This window comes from Microtus pennsylvanicus, chromosome 7, assembly GCF_037038515.1.
Source record: "Microtus pennsylvanicus isolate mMicPen1 chromosome 7, mMicPen1.hap1, whole genome shotgun sequence".
In the NCBI taxonomy this organism is placed as follows: domain Eukaryota; kingdom Metazoa; phylum Chordata; class Mammalia; order Rodentia; family Cricetidae; genus Microtus; species Microtus pennsylvanicus.
This window is the reverse complement of record NC_134585.1, coordinates 25088053-25111637: the sequence shown is the minus strand read 5'-3', so window position 1 is coordinate 25111637 and position 23585 is coordinate 25088053. Positions and strand designations below refer to the sequence as shown.

Below are 23585 nucleotides of genomic sequence, written 5' to 3'. Positions count from 1 at the left end.
AATGTGTTATGTGTCATTTAGTTTGACCTCTTTGAAGACTCCAATATTCAGTGTTATATCATAGAAATATTCACATATATGGGCAAAGGCTCCTTGCAGGAGTGTAGATAACCCCAAAACAACTGCATCACAGCCAAGTCACACTTAGCATAGGACAGCCTCCCCAAAGCTGCATAAATGGAGCCCGCACCCTTAGTTACCTTTCTCCTGCCTACTCTAGCACTTCTCACAACCGTGTGCACTGGGGCTGAATCACATGCATCTGTGGGTGTGTTGTAGAAGAGGGAATGAGTGGCTGTGTCTCAGGTGAGGGCCTAATGACCTCCCTGACACTCCTGCTGTGAGGAAACTAAGTAGCCTGTCTTGCTCTGGAGATCTTGCGGGTAATTAGTAGCTTTGATTAAGATGATGCTTGCTGGTTTACTCCAAGGCTAGCATTCCACAATGCCACAGAAAGTGTTGGATGTCAGGATAAATGCTAATGTTTTTCAGTTCTGGGGACCCATCCCAGGCCTGGCCTTGTGTTGCTAGATATACCAGTTCATTTTCACATTGACCAGGTGCCTGACAAGAAGCAACTTAAGGGATAAAGAATCTCTCGTCATGAGAAAACATGAGTCAGCTTGCTCACATCTGAGCAGATGAGGAAGTAGACAGAGGCCTCAGCTGGAATCTGGTTTAGGCTCTAACCCCTAAAACCTACCTATTGGGGCCCTGTGGAGATAGTCAGCCATAACAGTGAACACTGCCACTGAACTGAATGCCTAACTAACATTTTTCATGTCTTTTTTTATTTTATGCATGTGAGTGTTTTGCCTGTATGCTTATATGGGCATTATGTGTATCACTGGTTCCAGAAAAGGAGCTCCCATCTAATTCCCCTGAAACTGGACGGTTGTGAGCAACCACATGGCTGCTGAACCTAGGACATCTTCAAGAGAAGTAAATGCTCTTTATCACTGAGCCGCTTTTCCAGCCCCCATTTTTTTATGTCTTGACATATATCTGAACATAAAATCTAGGCACCTGCACCATGCCTGTCAGGAAGATGCTCACAGCCAGAGCGTTTCTCTTCCAGTATTCAACCTTTCTTTGACAAAACTGCTTTAAATTGCTACACTTGGGAGCTCCGTAGGTTCTGAGTTGAGCCATGCATCTCTTTTCCTCCCTCTCAGATGTCTCTGTGTGGCACAATGGCAGGACTGCTGGAAAGGGGAGGCTTCCTGGGAGAGCTGGATGGTATGAGAGATGGGAACTTGCCGGGAAGGAGACCAGCAGTGGACCTCCCATGCCTTCCACTTACCGACTCCTACACGGGCATCTGTCTAGACTCCCAAGATAACAAGTTGACTACATACAGTCCAGCTAGCCTCCCCCTCATCCCTCCGCTCCAGAACTCATCAAACAGCTGAGACTTGTCCTCTGCCCTTGACAGTGCCACCCACTTCCAGGTTGAGCAGCTTCCCCAGCATTCTAGACAATATAAGGATGACACCCTGTTTTAAAACAGGGGACATAGCCGGGCGGTGGTGGCACACGCCTTTAATCCCAGCACAGGGAGATCTCTATGAATTCGAGGCCAGCCTTGTCTACAAGAGCTAGTTCCAGGACAGCCTCCAAAGCTACAAAGAAACCCTGTCTTGAAAAAACACACACAGAAAAAAAAAAAACGGACTGAGGTTAAGTGCAATAGACAGGTGGAGAGAAGACCCTGACTGTTATTTTTTTTTAGGATTTATTTATTTACGTATACAGTGGTCTGCCTGCATATATGCTTACAGGCCAGAAGAGGGCACCAAAACCATGTGGTTGCTGAGAATTGAACTCAGGACCTTTGGAAGAGCAAGCAGTGCTCTTAGCCACTGAGCCATCTCTCCAGCCCCCCTGACTGTGGTCTTTGTAATATTTTGTTTGTTGTTTTGTAATGAGGTCACCTGTATCATCCAAGCTGACCTTGAACTCTTAGGTTCAAGCAGTCCTGTTTACTGTGCTGGCAAGCTCTAATACAGGCCAGCAACTGGTTAATACCACGACCCCAAGACTCTGGAACTACAAATACACTGATATACCCAGCTTAAAACAAACAAACTTCTTATTTAATAATATAGTGAAAGTCTATGAACTGAAGTCAGGTAACAGTTACTGAAAAGCAGTTTGTCCAGGCCAGGAGCATTGCAGTCCTGGAATGAAGGTATCAGATGACTGGCAGGGAAAGAGGCCAGTGCTGTGGAATTTACATTTAGCTGCTCAGAATATGCACTCTAAGTACACAAAATGCCTTGATTGGGCTGGAGAGATGGCTCAGTGGTTAAGAGTGCTGCCTGCTCTTCCAAAAGTCCTGAGTTCAATTCCCAGCAACCACATGGTGGCTCACAACCATCTGTAATGGGGTCTGGTGCCCTCTTCTGGCCTGCAGGCATACACACAGATCTCTCCAGCCCTAAATAAATAAATTTTAAAAAATGCCTTGATCGGTGGTTGCTAGCTACTTTATCTTTTCAGAACAATAGAACAAATTAAGTTCAGTGGCTCTATATGAGATAGTTATCTCCAAAATGACAATGGTTTAAAATAGTTAATAATGGAAGACTGCTATAGCATTGTCAAATCTTTTAGATTTAGTTATTTGGGGGTTTTTCTTCAAGACAGGGTTTCTCTGTGTAACAGTCTTGGCTGTCCTGGAACTCATTTTGTAGACCAGGCTGGCCTTGAACTCATAGGGATCCACCTGCCTCTGCCTCCCCAGTGCTGAGATTAAAGGCGTGCACCACCACCTGGCTAGATATATTTATTCTTATGTTTATGAGTCTTTTGCCTGCATGGATATTTGTACATCAGGTGTGTGTCTGGTGCCTGCAAAGGCAGGATGAGGGCATCAGATACCCTTGAACTGAAGTTGTAGATGGTTGTTAGCCACTGTTAGGTACAAAGGAGACTCCAATTCCCTAAACTCCAAAAGGCAGCCCAAATATTCAGAAATGAGCTCAACTTGGACAATGGAGGATTTTTGGCAGTTAGGTGAAAGCCAGCCTTCCTCAGGAACTTGTGAAGTCAGTTCCCCTCTATCAAAGAGTCATTTCCTTACCTCTGCCAGAAGAGACACACCTGTGGTGGCTACTAGGGGATCAAAGTTCACATTGGCCTCCAGACTCCCGCAGTATCACAAGTACCTGTTACACATTTCAAAGTCCATCCTCATTCTTGTCACCTCGCCACCACCTAAGCTTCCTCCAGGTCACAGGCTTCCCCACACCCAGCTACTCGTTCTCCTTAGAACCCTGCTATTTCCGATAGGTTGACTCTCTCCCTTCCTGTTTGTGCCCTCATCCCCACCCTCTTCTCTTTCCCTCTCCCCATTTCTCTGCTCTGCCGCTGCTTCTCTCCTTGCAAGGTCCAATCTGCTGGCCGTGTCCAGTCTACTTTTTTCTCTCTTTGCTCTGGACTCTTCCAGGTGCCTCTGGCTGCTCTCTCCCTCCGGTCTGCAATTAGCCTTTACCATCCCATGGAACGGTCATGTTGTCAGTATACAGCCATCATATGAGTGCTGGGAATCTAACTTGAGTTGTCAGGTGGAGCAATCAGTGCCTTTAACCACTGAGACGTCTCTCCAGCCCTCCCCCCCCCCCCGCCTTAATCTCTGAAGGCTAAGTGTGAGCCACCATGACAAGTTAGAATGACTCATACTAAACAATCACAAGTACTGATGAAGAGCAGGAGGAAAGGAAACACATGTGTACTGAGAGTGGCAATGTAAATTACACCACGTAAAACACTGGGGAAGGTTCTTAAAGAATTAAAGACAGGCTGGGCGTTGGCAGCACTTGGGAGGCAGAGGCAGGTGTTCACCACTGTGTGTAGTTTTTTCAGTGCTGGGGCTTGAATCCTGGGCTTCCTGCATGTTGGGCAAGCCCTTGCTGAGACTGCAGCCTCTTCCGAAGCCGTCTAAAGTAAATGAAATGTGCTGTGGGTGTTGATTTGATGCCCGCTTTCCCACATTCACCGCAGAATTATTCCTAAGAGGTAGGCTAAAGAGTTTAGTAATAAATGATGAAAGAAAATATGACATGCACGCATACATACTCAGTCAACTTTTAAAAGGTGCCTTTAGTCTTCCCTAGTCTTGTCGCTTGTCACAAACCAGCTGACCCTAGAGACCATGCTTAACAAATTCATCAGGCACAGAAAGACTTCACGCATTTGCTTACATGTGGAACTTTAAAAGTTCCGTAAATAAAATGGGCGGCGGCGGTGCACACCTTTGATCCTAGCACTCTAGAGGCAGAGGCAAGCCACAGAGTGAGTTCCAGGACAGCCGGGGCTACACAGAGAAACCCAGTCTTGAAGAAAGAAGGGGAAAATATCCTGTTCTATTGGGTGCATGTTGCTTACACATCATCATAAAGTGAATAAATCTAAGTCCCAAATCCCGATTTTATGTCAATGACCGATAATGCATTGGCTGGGTGTGGTTTTGCACCCATTAGTTCCAGTTCCGGGGATGCAGAAACTGGTCTGGTCTACAAATTGAGTTTCAGGCCAGCCAGTACCACAGAGTGAGAACCAATCTCAAAAGCAAATAAACAAAAAAAACCCAAAACTCAATAATGTAAAAGGAACTTCAGTGCCTTACAAAAAGCATTGTGTAAAGTGAAGTAAAACACGTCTTTAAGTTCCTGATTCATGCAGAAATAGGAACTGCTTGTCAAAAAAAAGTCTGTTCTTCCTTTGCTCTTGGTGACCAGAACAAACCTTGTGCAGACTGTTCAAGCCATCTACCACCAAGTTACCCCCATGTCTCAGAAGAAGGATTTTGAATTCCTCGAGAAGGTTCTTCGTCCTAATCCTTTTCAGTATGTCTAACTTAAATTAGTTGTATCATTCTTTACCATGGTACAATTGAGGGCAGCCAGGTGAGGCCATTCACTGTTCATTGTCGTGCTTCCTCGCCCACGTAAAATGAGTATAGTCAGATACAGTGCCAGCCTCACAGGAACCGGGGAGCTTCTACACGTGACATGCTAAGAGCCCAAGGCAGCAAGCGCTTACTTCTTAGCCTTGACTATTGTTAGTGGCACATTTCCAAACCAAACTCATGGTGTCACTTGTCACCTAGCGTACATGACTTCCGTATCCATCATAGATCTCACAGCAGGGTGGGCAACTAAGGATCCCAGATTCCCGTAACAACTCAAGTCACCCTTGCTATTTCAAAATTATGTTTTTCTTTTCTGTTATTCACATTCAGGACCATTCTAAAATGTTTCTTCAAATATTTTTAGTTATATATTAGTGCGTGCTTGAGGATATGCGTGTGTAGCATGTGCAGGCAAGATCCTTTTGAGATCAGAAGAGAGCACCAGATCCCCTGGAACTGGAGTGGTAATGTGGGTGCTGGAAACCGAAACTCAGGTCCTCTGCAAGAACAGTGAATGCTCTTAACCACCAAACCATTTCTTCAGTCCCAATTTTTATTTCTGTGTGTGTATGCACGCGCGCGCACACACACATTCGTCTCCTTGTGTGATTGTATTATGTATATACAGACTCATGAGCCTATCTCAGTTGGTGGAGTCCAGAAGACAGCGTGGGATCCTCCTGTAGTACTCTTCTGCCTTTTCCTTGAGGCAGTGTCTCTCCCTGAATCTGGGGCTTGGATTCCATTTGCTAGGCAGGCAGTCAGCAAACCCCGTGTATCCCCACCCAACACCCGCAAGGCTTACAGGCATGAGGAAGTATGGGTGCTGACATCTGAACTCCAGTTCCCACAATTTTGCATCAAGTGCTCTTTTTTCTTTTTGTTTGTTTGTTTTTTCCAAGACAGGGTTTCTCTGTGTATCTCTGGCTGTCCTGGAACTCACTCTGTAGACCAGGCTGGCTGCAAACTCATAGAGGATCTGCCTGCCTCTGCCTCCCTGAGTGCTGGGATTAAAGGTGTGCGCCCTCACCACTCAGCGCATCAAGTGCTCTTGATTGCTGAGCTACCTCTATTTAAAAATTTAAAAATAATCTCCAATTTATTCTTTGACGACGTCATAGTTACATAGAATAGTGTATTTCAATTTTCTTTCTTTAACCCCCAACCTTTCTTCCCAACACATCCCCTTCCCCTTTCTTATTTGACTTTTTTATTTTAAACCCCAGAAGTTTAATTATAGTTGCTTGAATGTGCAAGTTAGCATGTGTGCCTATTTGCTGGATCACCAACCAGTGGTTGGTTCCACCCGTGAAGAAAAATGACTCTCCTATCGCTAGCAGCCATTGACTCCGACATTTCCTCAGCTGGGACTGGGATGTCATATGTCCCACCCCACTCGTGTTGGAATGTTGACAGCATGATCTTGTGCTGGTCTAAAACAAAATGTGATTGAATTTTTTTCTTTATAAAGGCAATGTTTCTTCAGTGTGGAAAATATGGAAAACTTCAAATATATAAAGATGATGCAAAAGACCCAGTTACAATGTTAGCATACTTCATCATTTCCAACATAACCAAGGCATCACTATAGGCACAAGTGTGACCTGTCAAATCTAAAATGTTCCTAACATTTTATGTCTTATTTAAACTAAGCTTTTAACGTGGAAGGAATGCTGTACACATAATAAATAAACAAATAGACAAATAAATAAATACTTAAAAAAAAGAAAACGAAATGTCCACTTTGGGGGTGGGAAAGGTAAAGTTTAGTTCCAACAACCAAGGCTGTCTGTCTCTCAGGGAAAGCAGAGAGTAGGGAAGTGTGGGAATGGGTGTCTGGGGAGGAGGGGACCCTAAGAACTGGACGGGGGAAAGAGAAGGGCTAGGATGCTGACATGGGGGCTTTGAAATTTATTTTATTTATTTATCTTTTTGGAGACAGGGTTTCTCTGAGCTTTGGGGCCTGTCCTGGAACTGGAACTAGCTCTTGTAGTCTTGTAGACCAGGCTGGCCTCGAACTCACAGAGATCCGCCTGCCTCTGCCTCCTGAGTGCTGGGATTAAAGGCCTGCCCCACCAAGCCACCGCCACCTGGCTGAAATGTAAGCAAGTCCTTGTGAGTAGGGGACCAAAGGAGCCTGGGGGCTAAGCATAGACTTCCGCAGGTCTGTAGGTGCCACAGCCACACTCAAACTACTTTTCCTTTTGCCAAAGGCAAGGGAAAAGACTCCTTTTGAAGGAAAGGAACCTGTTTCACAAGTTGTTGAGGAACGCTGGCTCTTATCTAACCGCCAGACATCCTCTGACTAATCCAAGTTGATCCTGGGTCTAGACTCAATTTGGGAGTCAGTAGGTCTGCCCTTTTCGGGGGTGGAGTTAAGTGGGCGTACCCTTTGGACCTGAAGATAAGTTGACTATCCTCTAGAAGGGCAACTGTAGTTTTTATCAGTCTTTGCAGACACAGCTTCTCTTCGGGAATTCTCGTTTACAATTCTGTTCACAATCTGTACAACTCAGTGACAACTCTGTTCACTATTTTTTTTTAAATATTTATTTATTTATTATGTATACAATATTCTGTCTGTGTGTATGCCTGCAGGCCAGAAGAGGGCACCAGACCCCGTTACAGATGGTTGTGAGCCACCATGTGGTTGCTGGGAATTGAACTCAGGACCTTTGGAAGAGCAGGCAATGCTCTTAACCTCTGAGCCATCTCTCCAGCCCCAACTCTGTTCACTATTACTTTTTGTTTGTTTTTGTGTATCTGAGCCCGTGTGCGTCGGGAGCTATGGAGATCAGAGACTTAGAACCGTTGGAACTGGTGGTCAACAGCCAGACGTGGGTGCTGGGAACTGAACTTGGGTCCTTCGGAGGAGCAGCAAGCTCTCCCAACTGCGGAGCCATCTCCCTAGCACGAAGAGATTGTTTACTTTTTTTTTTAATTTTTTTTTTTTTTATTTTCGAGACAGGGTTTCTCTGTAGCTTTTGGTTCCTGTCCTGGAACCAGCTTTTCTAGACCAGGCTGGCCTCGAACTCACAGAGATCCGCCCGCCTCTGCCTCCCGAGTGCTGGGATTAAAGGCGTGCGCCACCACCGGCGAGATTGTTTACTTTTAATATTCTAATATAACCTGTTCTGCTAATTGTTAAGTCACAAAACAGGACCCCCAAATGGCAGTGCTGCTGACAATGTCCTAGATGACCGGTCATTTCTAGAAAACAGAAACCTCAATTTTTTAGCTGGGAAACAGAAACCTAGCTTCAGCATTCCTCAAAAATCTCATGATTCTGGTTTCTGTTTGTTGGGAAAGGAACCACTTCCCCTCTCCGCCCCTAACGGTCAATTACTCAATTACTCCGGGCACCAGCGCATCTCACCATGATTTTTCAACCTTGGTTTATCCAAGCATAAAGTCACGGTCCAGCATTAACCATTATTCTATTGAAACCAGAGGCAATGATGAAGCCTGCCTCTTTAAAAGGATTTTTTTTTAAAAAAAAAAAAAAGGAAAAAGAAATCAACTTTTAAACCTTGAGCACCAAAAAGGTCGGATTCTTAGGGCACTGTCAACAGCATCGCCACTTTGGTCCCGCTTTGTGACATAACCACTAATTTGATATATAAAGGTTTTTTTTTTTTTTTTTTTTTCTGGGGAAGGGAGTTACGCACATTCGTCTGGGGGGAAAAAAAAGCAAAAAACGGTAACGTGGTCCGAAGGCGGGAGGCAGCAAACCAGAGCGTCAGGCCGCTGCGCGGCGCACGGTGATGACGCGGCATCGCGCCGCCCCCATCCGCTCGCGACGGAGCTGCGTCACCGGTGTTCGGTGCTCACCTCCTGGAGACCGCGGCGGCGGTAGGCCCCGGCGCTGGCCTCCCGCTCGCGGGGAGCTCGTTCGGCGGCGCGATGAGGCGCAGCAAGGCCGAGGTGGAGCGGTACATCGCCTCGGTGCAGGGCTCCGCCCCGTCGTCCCGAGAGGTGAGCGGGTCAGGGCAGACCGGCGTCATGGCTCCCGGCGGCCTCGGCTCCGGCGGGAGCGGAGGCGGCCGCGGGCGGCGTTGGCGTGGCGCTGCTGAGCACCGGAGGCGTGGGGTCGGCGGCCGCCCGCCTTTCCTCCTCATGGCGGCCCGCCGCGGGCCCACTCGGGCCTCGTCGCCTCGGTCTCGGCGCGATCGGCCGGCTTGGGGCTCTGCGCGGGGCTCGTCTGGCCGTGCAGGCGCCTTGGGTCCCCCGGAATAGCGAGGTCCTGCGACGCGGGCCGTGGCTCCCCGGGAGGCTGACGCCGCTCGGCCGTGGGCTTTTCCCGCTGTGTGGGTGGCTGCGTGGAAGTGGAGCGGACAGACAGCCACATTCGCTAGGGCGCGTCAGCACAAATCACACGGGAGGCCCTTAATTGGGAGTCTTCGCTTGCTGTGTCCCACTCTTTACATCCGCTTCCCAAACCTCTTTTGGAAGCTGCTATTCTTGGCTTTTTTTTTTAGAAGTTTTTTATTTAAAGGCAGAAGGTCGGGAATTTTTAATTTGTTATAGGCAGTAGTTTCTATGCCTAACTATTGCCAACGTCGTTTTTCCATACCATGTCTTGTGGGTGTTTTTCTAATTTTGATCATTAATGTGTTATAATTATTTTGCCGGTGGAGAGAGATATTCAGAGACTCCAGAGTCAGTTTTTTCTGGGGTTGAACAATCAAGTTCTGCCATTTGTAAACTGGAATTTGGTACAGTATAGACTCCGTCAATAAAAACGTAGTTTTGTTTCATGTTAAACGTTTGGGGCAAAGCTTGAAATACAGCGAGCTTCAATTTATCTCTAGCAAACGCATAGTTCAGTCAGCTATTTTTTAAATTCTGAAAAATAGAGTTTTCTCTAAGGTTTTTTATTTATTTATTTATTTACTTACTTACTTATTTATTTATTATGTATACAATATTCTGTCTGCGTGAATGCCTGCAGGCCAGAAGAGGGCACCAGACCTCACTACAGATGGTTGTGAGCCACCATGTGGTTCCTGGGAATCGAACCCAGGACCCTTGGAAGAGCGGTCAGTGCTCTTAACCTCTGAGCCATTTCTCCAGCCCGTCTCTAAGGTTTTTTTATGATCATCCATATATACCACAGTTCATGTACAAGTCCCTTATGTAAATGGCAGGGTTTGGTTGTTTTTGTTGTTGTTACTTTAAATGTTTTCTTAGTTTGAAAGGGTTAAATAATCCAGTCCAATGACTCTAACTCCAAAAAAAAAATCAGGGTCTAAAGTGATCTTTAAAATTTTCAAGTTCAAAGCTGGGCGGTGGTGGCGCACGCCTTTAATCCCAGCACTCGGGAGGCAGAGGCAGGCAGATCTCTGTGTTCAAGGCCAGCCTGGTCTACAAGAGCTAGTTCCAGGACAGGCTCCAAAGCTACAGAAAAACCCTGTCTCGAAAAACCAAAAAAATTTCAAGTTCATTTAGTGCTGGTCTGCCACAAGTAGGAAACTTTACAACCAGTTGCCTCTGATGGGTCAAAATCAAAACTCCTGGGCACAAAAATTATCAAGTGAAAGTACCTTCAGGTTTAATTCTGTACCACATTAAGCACATGTATTTATATTTAGACTTGGGTCTTGTCACCAGGATGTCTCATACGTTTGAAAATATTTTTAAAATCTGAGAACAAAAACCCAAACCCAAAGACCCTGAAATCTAAAAATGCCAAAATTTCAGATAAGTCATGTTCAGCTAATAATATGTAATACTCTATAAATAGTTGTTAAATTTTGTTAGGAACGGTAACAAGGAAGTAAAGTCTGTATGTATTCAATTTATTCAATTCCTATTATTTTTTTATTTGTTTGGCTTTCTAGACAGGGTCTCATTATGTTGCTTCTGGTGTCCTGGAACTCACTATTGAGATCGGGCTGGCCTCGAACTCACAGAGCCCCTCCTGCCTCTGCCTCCCGAGTGCTGGTGTCCACCCCTGAATGCACCATGCCAGGCTACCAACATATTTTTTAAAAATAGTTTTTGATGTAGGAATGGTTGAGTTGGTTAGTCACCAACTTGGAGAGTGACAGCTGTAAGAAAGCTTGTCTCTTAGCTAGCTTCCTTCATTGTTCACTTCTGTGCTATTAACATTCAACCAAAACCCTTACTTCCAAACCTTCTATATTTAAAAAGAAGTTATGTCGAACAAGTTCTGTAATTACTAAGAAATAATGCTGCACGCCTTTCTTTCCTGTGCTCCTGGTGACCTGTATTTTACTGTTTCATTTTATAAATTTGGTTATTATTGATATTTCATGTTTGTAGGATATTATTTTTGTCCTTTTGTGGCCAGTTCATTTCACTTAGTGTAATTTCAAGGTCATCCATATTGTAGCAGGTGTTAAGAGTCATCCCCTTAAAAAAAAAATAAAATAAAATAAAAAAAAGAGTCATCCCCTTTTAATGGTTGAATAATAGTATGTATGTATCTTAAGTATGTCACGTTTTGCTTATTCATTTACTGTTGATTGACACTTAGGTTGTTTATATCTTTTGTCCAATACATACAATACAGTGAACAATGATATAAAAATATTTTAGTGCTTACTCTTAATTCCCTTCGGTTTACACCAAAAAATAATTATTGAGCTGTATGTTAATTGGTGTTTTCTGAGGAACCCCCAAATTCTTTTCTATAGTGACTATACATTTTTATATTCCTGCTGTCAATTTATGGGGTTCCAATTTATTTTTTTTTAACCAGTGCCTTACATTTATTTTTTATTGCATCTTATTTTGTGAGAGAGAGAGAGAGAGAGAGAGAGAGAGAGAGAGAGAGAGAGAGAGAGTGTGTGTGTGTGTGTGTGTGTGTAAATAAGTGCACTTGTGGAAGTCAAAGGAAAGTTTGCTAGAGTTGGATCTCCTCTACCACATGGGGCCTAGGGAATTTAGGTCTTTGGGCTTGATGGCAAGGTGCATTTACTCACTGAAACCATATTGCCAGCTCTAACTATCCTAAATCTTTAAATAATTAAAAAAAATATATTTATTGTTTATGTCTTCGTGTATCACATGTATTCCTGTGCCGGAGGAGGCCAGAAGAAGGCATCACATCCCCTGACACTAGAGTTAAACGTGGTTGTGAGCTGCCATGTGGGATCCTTTGAAGGAACAGCTAGAGAGCTCTTAACCACTGAGCCACCTCTCCAGCTCCAGTTATCTTAACTATTACGTTCATATAGTTTTCAAATTTATATTAGCAACATATCTCCCCCAGTTGTCCTTCTAATGAACTTGCAAAAGCACTACCAGTCCCACATACACACTGGTTGTATGCTGTATGTTTTTGAATAATTAAAGGTAATACTGAATTATAACTTAGTCAGTCTGACTTAACTCTTTAAGAATTTAGGGGGGGCTGGGCAGTGGTGGCACACGCCATTAGTCCCAGCAGTCGGTAGGCAGAGGTGGATCTCTGTGAGTTTGAGGCCAGTCTGGTTTACAAGAGCTAGTTCCAGGGCAACTAGGGCGGTTGGTTATACAGAGAAACCTTGTCTTGAAATACCCCCCCTCTTCCCCAAAAAAGAAGAATTTAGGGACTGGAGAGATGACTTAGAGTTTAAGATCACTTAACTGCTCTTGCAGAGGACCCAGGTTCAGTTCAGTTATCCATATGGTATGCTCATAAATATAATTGGAGTTCTAGGGGATACAACACCCTTTTCTGATCTCCAGCATCAGGCATGCATGTGGTATACATAGCCTATATGCAGAGGAAACAACTCCTACATATAAAATTAAATAAATAAATTATAAAAATTAATTTGAAGGTAAAATTTAACTTGCTACTGTCTTGTGCTCAAATTTCAAATATGATTTTGTAAATCTTTGTAAGTTAGGTAGCAGAAAGAGGTATTAAAATTGAGACTGTGATAGGGGGCTGGAGAGATGGGTCAGCAGTTTAAGGCATCCACTGCTGGGTTCAATTCCCAGCAACCACATGGTGGCTCACAGCCATCTGTAGTGAGATGTGGTGTCCTCTTCTGGCCCGTAGGCATGCATGTAGACAGAACATTGTATAATAAGTAAATCTTTAAAACAAAATTAAAAGACTGTAATACATACCCTTTAAGAAATTATTACTTATGTGTATGGATGTTTTGCCTGCGTGTATGTCTGTGTAGCATGTACATTTTCAGTGCCTGCAGAATCCAGAAGAAGGCATCAGATCCCCGAGCTAGAGTTGTGAGCTGCCATGTGGGTGCTAGGAGTCGAACCAGGGTCCTATGGAAGAGCAACTGTTGCTCTTTACCTCTGTCTGAGCCGTCTCTCCAGCCCCAGTGGCTCATACCTTTGATCCCAGTACTCTGGGTTGAGGTAGGAGAATCACTGTGTTCATTTGCAGCCTGGACTACAGTAGCATTTCTGGTGAGTTCTGCTAGAGTGAGAACATGGCTTAAAAACACATATGTTACACATAGAAATTGGGTTACTTTCCGGATGGGTGGAGAAAAGGATTGGTTGTTTAATAGGTATTACTTGAAAAGTAATAATTAGTTAATGACTTTTAAAAACAAAGGATCCAGTGTATACTACTTAGAAAAATAAATATTAGATTTCAAAGTAATTTTAGAGAGACTGAAAAAATATAGGGATGAAAATTTTACGAATCTCAAGTGAGAATGGCCTTTCTTACCACATAACCACTAAAGAGTAAACAGCATAGAAAACATTATTTTCTCTAAAAAGTCAGTCTTGTTTCATAAATACACTGAACACTGAAACAAGTAACAACTAGAAACATTTCAAAATAACCATAAATATCGGTGGGGTTAAGGAGTCCTTAAGGAGGGGGATTTTTGGGGTGTAACTCAGTTCTAAAAGTGCTTGTCCAACATCATGAAGGCCTCCTGGCTTAGGTTGCCAAAACCAAGGATTGGGCGTAGTAGCCTACACTTGATCTCAGCATCCAGGAGGAAGAGGCGAAAGGATCAGAAGGTTTATGCTCCCCCCAAATCTTTAAGGATTAGTTAATATCATTTTCCTACTACAAAATTCATGGTGATGATGAAATTTTATTGAGACTGTATACTAAGTATTTGATTATGCTTATAAAAGTGGTCTTAAGAGGTGATTCCTCTGCATATTAAATTAGAGATTAAAGAAATGAAAAAAACCTGAGTTCTTAGATACTTTAATAATTAGTAGAAGAAATAGTTACAAACATTATGGAGAAACGTAAGTAAGGAAAAAAGTAATTTTAAAAATTTTGAAATTAATCCCAAGGAAATTTTGACTGGGCAGATTTGTACTTAAGTATATTTTGAGTGCCTACCCACTCGCGGTTCAGTGATGGTTGAAATCTAGCAACCAGGATTGTACCTGAGTATACCATACAGTTGAAGGGATAGATAAACACGGGCAAAACCAATAAAAACAGGACTTTGATCACTGCTGTTAACACATAAGCAGAATGCTGTAGGAGTGACAGTGTCCTTTTTGAGTCAGAAAACACCAGGAAACTAGCTGTCTTCTAGGTATACTTTGACGCCTTCAGCTAGAATGTTCTGATATTGCTATTCTAAGTATCAATTTATACTATTGAAGTTCATTAGCTCAGACACCAGATAGTTCCCAAAGCCCCCTTTCAAAGGGTAATTACTGAGACAGCTTGTCAGTAGCAGAGTTAAGCTAATAAGTCCCACAAATGTCTGAACCAGTTCTGTTAGCAACATTCCATATAGCTAAATTATCCTTCATAGAAAGGAAGACCAAAAGTCTCTGAATACTGGTGTATCCAAAGCCATTGGCAACGATTCTCTTTTATGTGTATGAGTGTTTTGCCTGCATGTATGTATGTGTGTCACTTGTGTGCTTGATGCCCATGGAGGTCAGAAGAGGTGTTGGACCCCTGAAACTGTAGTTACAGAGGTGGAGAGCTGCCATGTGGTGCTCCTCTTCACCGCTCAGCCTTTTCTCTGCCTGCAGATCATATCTTGTGTGAAGCTGTGTTCTGGACTTGGCAGTTTATAGTAGTAAAGATCCAGGGTATGAAATAGGTTTATTTCAAGAATTCAGATTTTATTTCCTTTTCCTTTTTTTAAAAAGATGTATTTATTATCTATACAGTGTTCTGCTTGCACATGTATGCCGGCAGGCCAGAAGAGGGCACCAGATTTCTTTATATTTTGAGCCCCCATGTGGTTTCTGGGACTTGAACTCAGGACCTCTGGAAGAGTAGTCATTGTTCTTAACCAGTGAGCCATCTCTCCAGTCCCAGATATTTCAAAGTCAGGTGTGGTATGTGCCTGTAATCCCAGTACTTGGGAGGCCGAAGCAGGTGGATCTTTGAGGCTGTCCTGGTTCTACATCTCGTGTATCAGGCCAGTTAAGGCTAATAACCCTGTTTAAAAAAAGAAACAAAATACCACATTTTATTTCAATCTTTAAAAATTCGTGTGTAAAATACTGGTTTTTAAAGTGAATAGTACATGGACCAGGGAATGTCCAGAACTTTAATGAGTCTGAAATGCTTTCCCAAGGAGGCTTCTTACAGAGGGTGGGGAAGGAGAGATTTCTGGTATACATCCCTTTCTCCAGGAAAATTGGTTTTTATGTACTTACTTATCTGTAAAGTAATGCAAGGAAAGCAGTAAAAGATTGCTGGGTAACACATGGCTAAGGTGTCCCTAGCTTCTCTGAGTAAACTTTTTTCATTTTGTGTGCGTGTGTGTTGTAACTCAAGCTGGTTTTGAGCTTAGAATGGCCTTGAACTCAGGATCCTCTTGCTTCTATTTCCAGTTTCTGAGTCTTTAGGACTGCAGGTGTGAACTACTTCACCTGCCTTGAATTGTAACTTCTGATGCCCATTTTAACTATTGAATTTATTTTTCATGAAATTTATAAAATTTGGAACCATTCATTAACTCTTAGGATATACATATACATATATGTATATATATGTGTATATATGTATGTTCAGGTAACATTTTACTTTTCTTTCTTTTTTTTCAAGACAAGGTTTTTCTGTAGCTTTGGAGCCTATCTTGGAACTAGTTCTTGTAGACCAGGCTGGCATCGAACTCACAGAGATCCCCCTGCCTCTGCCTCCTGAGTGCTGGGATTGAAGGTGTGCGTCATCACTGCTCAGCTCATTTTTTTCTTTTCATATGGAAAAGTTAATGTTATACTTGTTAGGGCATTTTTGTCCTTTGAAAAAGTTGTGTAGTATTTCAAAATATAAACAGTAAAACCATTCAATTCTTTTTTAGAAGTCAATGAAAGGATTCTATTTTGCAAAGCTGTACTATGAAGCTAAAGAATATGATCTTGCTAAAAAGTAAGTACCAACCTGGAAAGAGGTTTCAATTTTCCATTCTTGTAATAGGAAGAACTGTTAAAGAATACATTTTTATTTAAGTGTATCCTGGAATAAGGGATTTATTGCTCTCAGACATTTGTTAGATTGAGCTTCTAAGAGTATTTCTTACTGGCTTTTGTTTATATCTAGTACAGAAATTATTTGTCTTAAAACACTATTTCTAAAATTGCTCTTGTGTAGAATGAAAGAGATCATTCCTGTGTGTAAATTTCTTTCTGGTTAGTTAAGAAGCAGGAAACACTGACTTCATAAAATGCTGGCCAGAGAACAGCCAACTTAACAACGTCAGTAGTTGCTTTCTTACCAACCAGACAAGAAACTGGCTGGTTCTAATTTCCTTACTCAGAGTAGCTTAGAGGAGGAAGTTAAAAGGGAGACAGATTATCAAAAGCAGTTATGGGACCAGGGGACTGCTAGCGAGAAAGGCTGTAACCCAGGTTTTCCTAGGACAGTTCTTTAGAGTCAGTTATTTTTCTCTGAATTGTATGTATGAGGGCCTCTGGGTATATCCCTGGCAGCCTCTTCCCCAGAAGGAAAGGGAAGCAGTGATAACTTCTGTTGGCCACATCTGAATCTGTTAATTGTTGTTCTTGTTAATATGAGAGTCTTCCTTCCTTCCTTCCTTCCTTCCTTCCTTCCTTCCTTCCTTCCTTCCTTCCTTCCTTCCTTCCTTCCTTCCTTCCTTCCTTTCTTTCTTCGAGACAGGGTTTCTCTGTGGCTTTGGAGCCTGTCCTGGAACTAGCTCTGTAGACCAGGCTGGTCTCGAACTCACAGAGATCCACCTGCCTCTGCCTCCCGAGTGCTGGGATTAAAGGCGTGCGCCACCATCGCCCGGCTAATCTTAGAGTTTTTCTTCTCAGTTTTCGTGTTTGGTCTTTTTCTATCACATTGTTAATGAACCCAGAAAATAACTTTATTTTTGTTGTTACTTGATTTAATATTGCTTGATACAAGACATAGAAATTAGGGGCTGGTGAGATGTTTTAGTGCATAAAGGTGCTCGCCCGCCACCAGCCTGATGGACCTGAGCTAGACCCCCGGAATCATCTTCTGCAGATTGTCAATGTATATACTGCAGCAGACACACTCCCTCCCAAATTCAGGATGGGAAGAGAAGAGAATTAATTCTGTTTGGGTAGTCAAGACATTTTTCTGCTGTTCAAATTTAGCTGAGTATAGTACTTAGAGATTATTTTCTTGTTTAAAAGGTAAATATGTTCTCTTGGTTTGTGAAACATTTTTAGTATTTAACATTCTCACTTAAAAATTTTTCATTGTAGTTTGTTGATTATAATCATTGCTTATTATGCGAAACTCTTTAGTAAAAAAAAAATTATGCATTCATTTCTTGTAGGTAGTAGAAGAAAAATCATTTGGCAAGTGTAGCACTTTGTAGTAAAATGAGGGCCTGGAGAGAGGACTGGTGATTAAGAGTACTCAGGTGCTCTTGCTGAGGACGAGTAAATACATCTTGAGTAAAACAGTAAAATAAGGAAATGTGTTGTTGTCTCTGTGTGATTGTTAGCTACTTTGCAGTGGATATTTTGGTACTCTGTGTTAAATAAATATGGTAGTTAGTAATTGACTTACAGTAGAAGAATTGGTGGGTGCTTGGTTTACGATACACTCTTCTGTCAATATTTCAGTAGAGTCATAAGTGTAATGATCTGAAGTTTAGTTTTGTATTTTAAAACATGTTTAATCGATGACTCTTGTTTTTAAAACAGATACATTTCTACATATATTAATGTGCAAGAGAGGGACCCTAAAGCCCACAGATTTTTGGGTCTTCTTTATGAAGCTGAAGAAAATACAGACAAAGCTGTTGAATGTTATAAGGTAATTATAGAATTAAAGTACAGCCTCTGTGAGGCTGGAGAGATGGCTCATCAATGAAGAGTTTGGAGTTTGGGCTCATCTTCCAGAGGAACTGGCTTTCAACCCAGCACCCATGTGGTGGCTTACAGCCATTTGTAATTCTACTCCCAAGAAATCTGATTTCCTCTTCTGGCCTCCTTGGGCACAATCACACACATGGTACACAGACATACATGTAGACTAAAAACCTGTACATATTTTTTTTTTAAAGTGTAACCTTTGCATAGCCATACAGGTGATGCCTATGGTATGTAATAAATAATTCATATTAATTTTATCAATGTAGTGAAAAGAACATTAATACTATTAAGTGGCTTAGTTTGGAACATATTTAAAATTTTGATTTTTGGGGGGTGGCTGGGGGAGATAGGGTTTCTTGGTTGCTTTGAAGCCTGTCCCTCCTTTGGCCAGGGTGGCCTTGAACTCACAGAGATCCACTTGTCTTTGCCCCTAGTGTTGGGGGTAAAGGCTTGCGCAACCACCATTGGGCTAAAATTTTGAATATTTAAAACACATAAAATATAGTGTAGCCTGGGGAGATGGCCCAGCTGGTAAAGGTGCCTGAGCCTGACCAGGTGAGTTTGGTTCCTGCAGTCTACAAGGTGGAAGGAAGGAGCTGTCCTATGACTTCAACTGGTTGACCATGGCACAGGAGCACCTACACCCCTGGAAACAAAATAAGTAAAACCTGAAAATGGTCAGAGACAATAACCTCATATTTTTAAAAAATTTAACTAAGCAATGCAAAATTTATTTAATTTATAGTTACAATGATTTGTTTCTGTTTTGGTTAGGTTTGTTTTTTGAGGGCATTTTATACAGTTCTGGATGCCCTAGAACTTGCTGGCCTCAAGCTCATAGAGATACTCTAGCTTTTGTCTCCTGAGTGCTGAGATGAAAGGTATCTAAGACCACATCTACTCCACAAAAAAATATTGGTGGCTCTAACCACTTTAAAATAAAATCATTTAGGAATCGGATTTTGAAAATCTGTAAGGTAGATAACTCAGGTTAACAGTGCTCACTATATTTGTCCTGAGTTTGGTTCCCAGCACCAAGTGGAACAGCTCACACTTGCCTGTAAGTCAGTTTCTAGGGAATCTGACAGCCTCTTTTGCCTTCTTGAGTATCTACATTCATGTTTTGCATATGTGCACACACAGGAACACATGCATATAATTAAAATAATTTAAAAAAATCTTTGAAAAAACCAGGCAGTGGTGGCGCACGCCTTTAATCCCAGCACTTGGGAGGCAGAGGCAGGTGGATCTCTGTGAGTTCAAGGCCAGCCTGGTCTACAAGAGCTAGTTCCAGGACAGGCACCAAAGCTACAGAGAAACCCTGTCTTGAACCCCCCCCCCAAAAAAAAAAATCTTTGAAAAATTGGGAGATTTTTATATGTGTAGTAATTTTTTTTAGGTGATTGTATATACTTACACTTATGTTCACTTTATAATTTCTGTTTTTGGTATTTTTCTGATATCAGCGTTCAGTGGAATTAAACCCAACACAGAAAGATCTTGTGTTAAAAATTGCAGAATTGCTTTGTAAAAATGACGTGACCGATGGAAGAGCAAAATACTGGGTTGAAAGAGCAGCCAAGCTTTTCCCAGGAAGTCCTGCCATTTATAAGCTGAAGGTAAAGTCACGACCCAAGCAACATATGGAAGGAGAAAACTCAGATATCATCATTTTTAGTGTTTTTAAGCATAAATCCTTGTCAATAGCAAACTTATAGTACATTCATATTTTCTTTAAAAATCTTTAAATCTTATAAAACCTTTCTGAGTGTTGGTTTACTAGGCAGTGTAATACTTTACAAATGATACCTCAGTTATTATTCTAGAATAATATTTTAGTGATTTTATAGTTTCATAATTCCATACAATGTAGTTGCTATGGTAGATTGTATCATTTTGTGACCAGTGGAGGTAAGGTGTGTGTGTGTGTGTGTACATGTACTTGCGTGCATGTAGCTAAGGTGTAAATGGAACTCTGGCATAGAATTTTCTTTGTTAGATAATTATTTATGGGTTGAAAGCTTAAAACAACTAGAAAGAAGTATGTTCAAGCCTGCTATAGTAGTGCATATATTTAATCTAAGCACTTGGGAAGCAGAGGAATGTAGATCTCTATGATTCCAAGCCCAGCCTGGTATAACATAGCAAGTTTCAAGTCAGTCAAGGCTATATAATGAGACCCTGTCTCAGAGTAATAGAAATAGTTGTGTTCTAAAAACTGGAAGCATGAGGCTCTCAAACAGAAAATAAAAACACAGTTTATTCAGAATAATTACTAAAAATGTTAAAAATTCTTAATGTTACTTTGTATGGCTTTGGGTTTTCCCATGTTGTCATATCCAACTTTGACTGTTACATTTGTTTGTTTTTGACTGTCTTGCTCATATCCTAGACTGGCCCCAAACTCATGGTCCTCCTGACTTAGCCTCTAGAGTACTAGGATTAAAGGTGTACATAAATGTATATTTATTTTTAACTTGTTCCTTTCAATGCTATTATACATATATGTGTGTGTATTTTCCCCACCCTCCAGACAGGATTTCTCTCTGTAGCTCTAGCTGTTCCACTCACATTGTAGACCACGCTCGCCTCAGATCCATTTGCTCCTGCCTCCTGAGTGCTGGATTAAAAGTGTGTGCCACTATGCCTGGCCTATACATGTTTCTTTAGAAGTTTCAGCAATTAACTTATTTTGAAAGAGGTATAATGTTCCTTTAAAAAAATTTCTGTTTTTAATTTAGTATTTCACGTATAATCAAAGCCCAGGCTTTCTTTTTGCAGATTAAAAGAAGCCAACCATAAGTTTTTGGAAATGACCTGAAGGAGAGAGATTAATGGAGGAGGTTAGGAAATATATAGATTGCTACTGGAGATGTTTGTAAGGCAAAGATAGAAGATAAGTATGTAGGTAAAGTAAAATAGAATTTATACATCAGGATAGCTTCACTTTTCTTAGTGAAGGATAAGTCAAGGCCAAAGGTTGAACATCAGGGTTGAAGGAATATGTGGTCCTTTTAGGGAGCAGAGAATATGCATTTATTAGAAGTAAAATGGTACTTCATTTTAGGTAATACTAGTTTGAGGCATGAGATCATGAAAATCAAATCAGCCTGAATTTGAAATTTCCTAATTTCCAGTATGCCCTATCTCCAGTTGTTCAACTGTTTATGGCAGCACAGAGAGAATGGTATAGGGGTCCTCGTAGGAAAGGTAGAGGGAATTAGGTGGAGGGATTTTTGTAAACAAGCAGTAATGTAGAATATTAAGAATTACTGCATTTTAGCTTGATGGAGAAGAAAGTAAACCCATGTGTTATGGATAATTAAAGCTTGACAATGTAAGTGTGCTGAAAGAGCTTCTCATAGTGGAGAAGTACAGATGTGGCGCTGAGGTGTTGAGTGAACTGGCGAACACCTGGTCAGAGCGCTATGATCAAATAATAGGGTTGGAAGACTTGTATCAATGACAAATGTCTGAATGTTGTATGAGATGATTAAAGAACTGAGTAACTAAGCTACTACCCTACCTATTTGCTAATTATAAAGGTAATTGTTAGGGATGAAAAAGTCACTCCCCCTAGAATTACAAAAAGTGTGGGAGGACATGTGGTTTGGAGATAATAGTAGGGAGTGAAGAAACCGTGAATTCCTCCTGTGTATAGATTATGAGAGGGAGCTGTTATGAAGAGCTGCTTGGGGCTCTCGTGACGTGGTAATACTCACTGTTCATTTAGTTTCAAGAGGGGAAACTGTAGTAGATGATGACGATAGCAGATCAGTGTGAGACGTTGGGCTTAAGTAATTGAGTCACACTTTCTGTGAGCTGCAGGTATGCAGGTGAGGATCCTGGTGGTAAGGGTTTATCGGGTAGGTTGTACCAGGTATACAGGGCTGTGAAGCAATAGTAGTCTTACTAAAGTCTCTGAGGTGAATATGGACAATCACGGGTACTGTGGTAGCTAAGTGCTACTTTCACGCGAAGTTGTTAACATCTGAAAGTAAGTGTGAAGTAGTTAATAGTTTATGTGGAGTGGTAACCTGTGCCGTGTACTTTTTTTAGAGCTAGATATAGTTGAAGGTTGTGCATGAACCTATGGCTTATCTAAAATTGTATCAGTATTACTCAACATTTAATGACTTTTCTTCCAAATAGGAACAGCTTTTAGATTGTAAAGGTGAAGATGGATGGAATAAACTTTTTGACTTGATTCAGTCAGAACTTTATGCAAGACCTGATGATGTTCATGTGAATATCCGACTAGTAGAGCTGTACCGTTCAAATAAAAGATTGAAGGATGCTGTGGCCCACTGCCACGAGGCAGAGAAGAACATAACCCTACGTTCAAGTTTAGAATGGAATTCCTGTGTTGTACAGACTCTTAGGGTAGGTGAAAGCTATTTGTCTCCTTTTCTAGATGGATAGTTACCATACATTCCTTCATATTTAAGTGTTCTTCAACATTTAAATTTCTTTCATCAATAGAGCACAACTATAAAATGAAAATTTGGATAGACTGGGATAATAAATGTGTGTGTGTGTCTCTGTGTGTATATTTGGTATTTTTATTTATAAGGCCAGTGTAAACATTGCTATTTTTATAGTTATAGTAATAATGGACCAAAGATTTTTGTAGCATACTGGTCAGTTTTTTAAAATCTGTTAAAGATTTAGAAAGATTTATTGTTTTTCTAAAACAATAGGAATATTTGGAGTCTCTGCAGTGTTTGGATTCCGATAAAAGTACTTGGAGAGCCACCAGTAAAGACTTACTTCTAGCCTACGCTAACCTTATGCTTCTCACACTTTCTGCCAGAGATGTGCAGGAGAGCAGAGAGCTACTGGAAAGGTATGTTGTTGAGAGACTGTAAGTGTGCGCATGGACACACTTAGCCACGTGACAGATTTCCTTTTTTTTTGTACTAATTGGTCTAGGTTTGTTTACATCATTAACATTCCTCTAGTTTACCTATGCTCATACGATAAAACACTTGAGATTATACTTTTATGGAAATGCTATATAATTCTATACAACTTATTTTTAGGGAACTTTTTTGTAATTTTAAAATTACGTTCTCTTATATATGTGGTGTCATATGCCATAGTGCAAGTGTTGAGGTTGGGGATAATTTACAGGATTTAGTTCTGCCCCTTTCATTTTTGTGGGTCCCAGGGAATGAACTCACCAGGCTTGGCTATAAATGCCTTTGTCCTTTGACCTGTATTGCCCTCCCTAGAAAATTCTTACAGTAACTCTCTGAAAATTAGCCTTCTAGTTTAATATTCTCTTTTGTCATGATTAATAGTTCAACATTAAAATGAATGTTCTGGAGTATAATGTTTGATTTAATTTAATGTATTTATTTATTTTGATTGACTGATTTATTTTTTTGAGACAGGGTTTCTCTGTTTTGCTTTGGAACCTCCCCTGGAA

The 23585-nt window shown here is 41.4% G+C and overlaps 1 protein-coding gene across 2 annotated transcripts in view; it reads left to right on the top strand.

The window, feature by feature from the left end:
- Window positions 1-8703: 8703 nt before the first annotated feature.
- Window positions 8704-23585, top strand: part of LOC142854531 (E3 SUMO-protein ligase RanBP2) — a 56625-nt gene continuing 41743 nt past the window's right edge. The window contains exons 1-6 of one of the 2 annotated variants that reach the window (XM_075980231.1): window positions 8704-8890; window positions 16147-16214; window positions 17984-18095; window positions 19621-19773; window positions 22307-22537; window positions 22855-23000. In XM_075980231.1, coding sequence (XP_075836346.1) covers window positions 8819-8890; window positions 16147-16214; window positions 17984-18095; window positions 19621-19773; window positions 22307-22537; window positions 22855-23000 — 782 coding nt within the window. In that variant the 5' untranslated portion in view covers window positions 8704-8818. The remainder of the gene's footprint in view (window positions 8891-16146; window positions 16215-17983; window positions 18096-19620; window positions 19774-22306; window positions 22538-22854; window positions 23001-23585) is intronic. The other variant, XM_075980232.1, reaches the window with a different exon arrangement.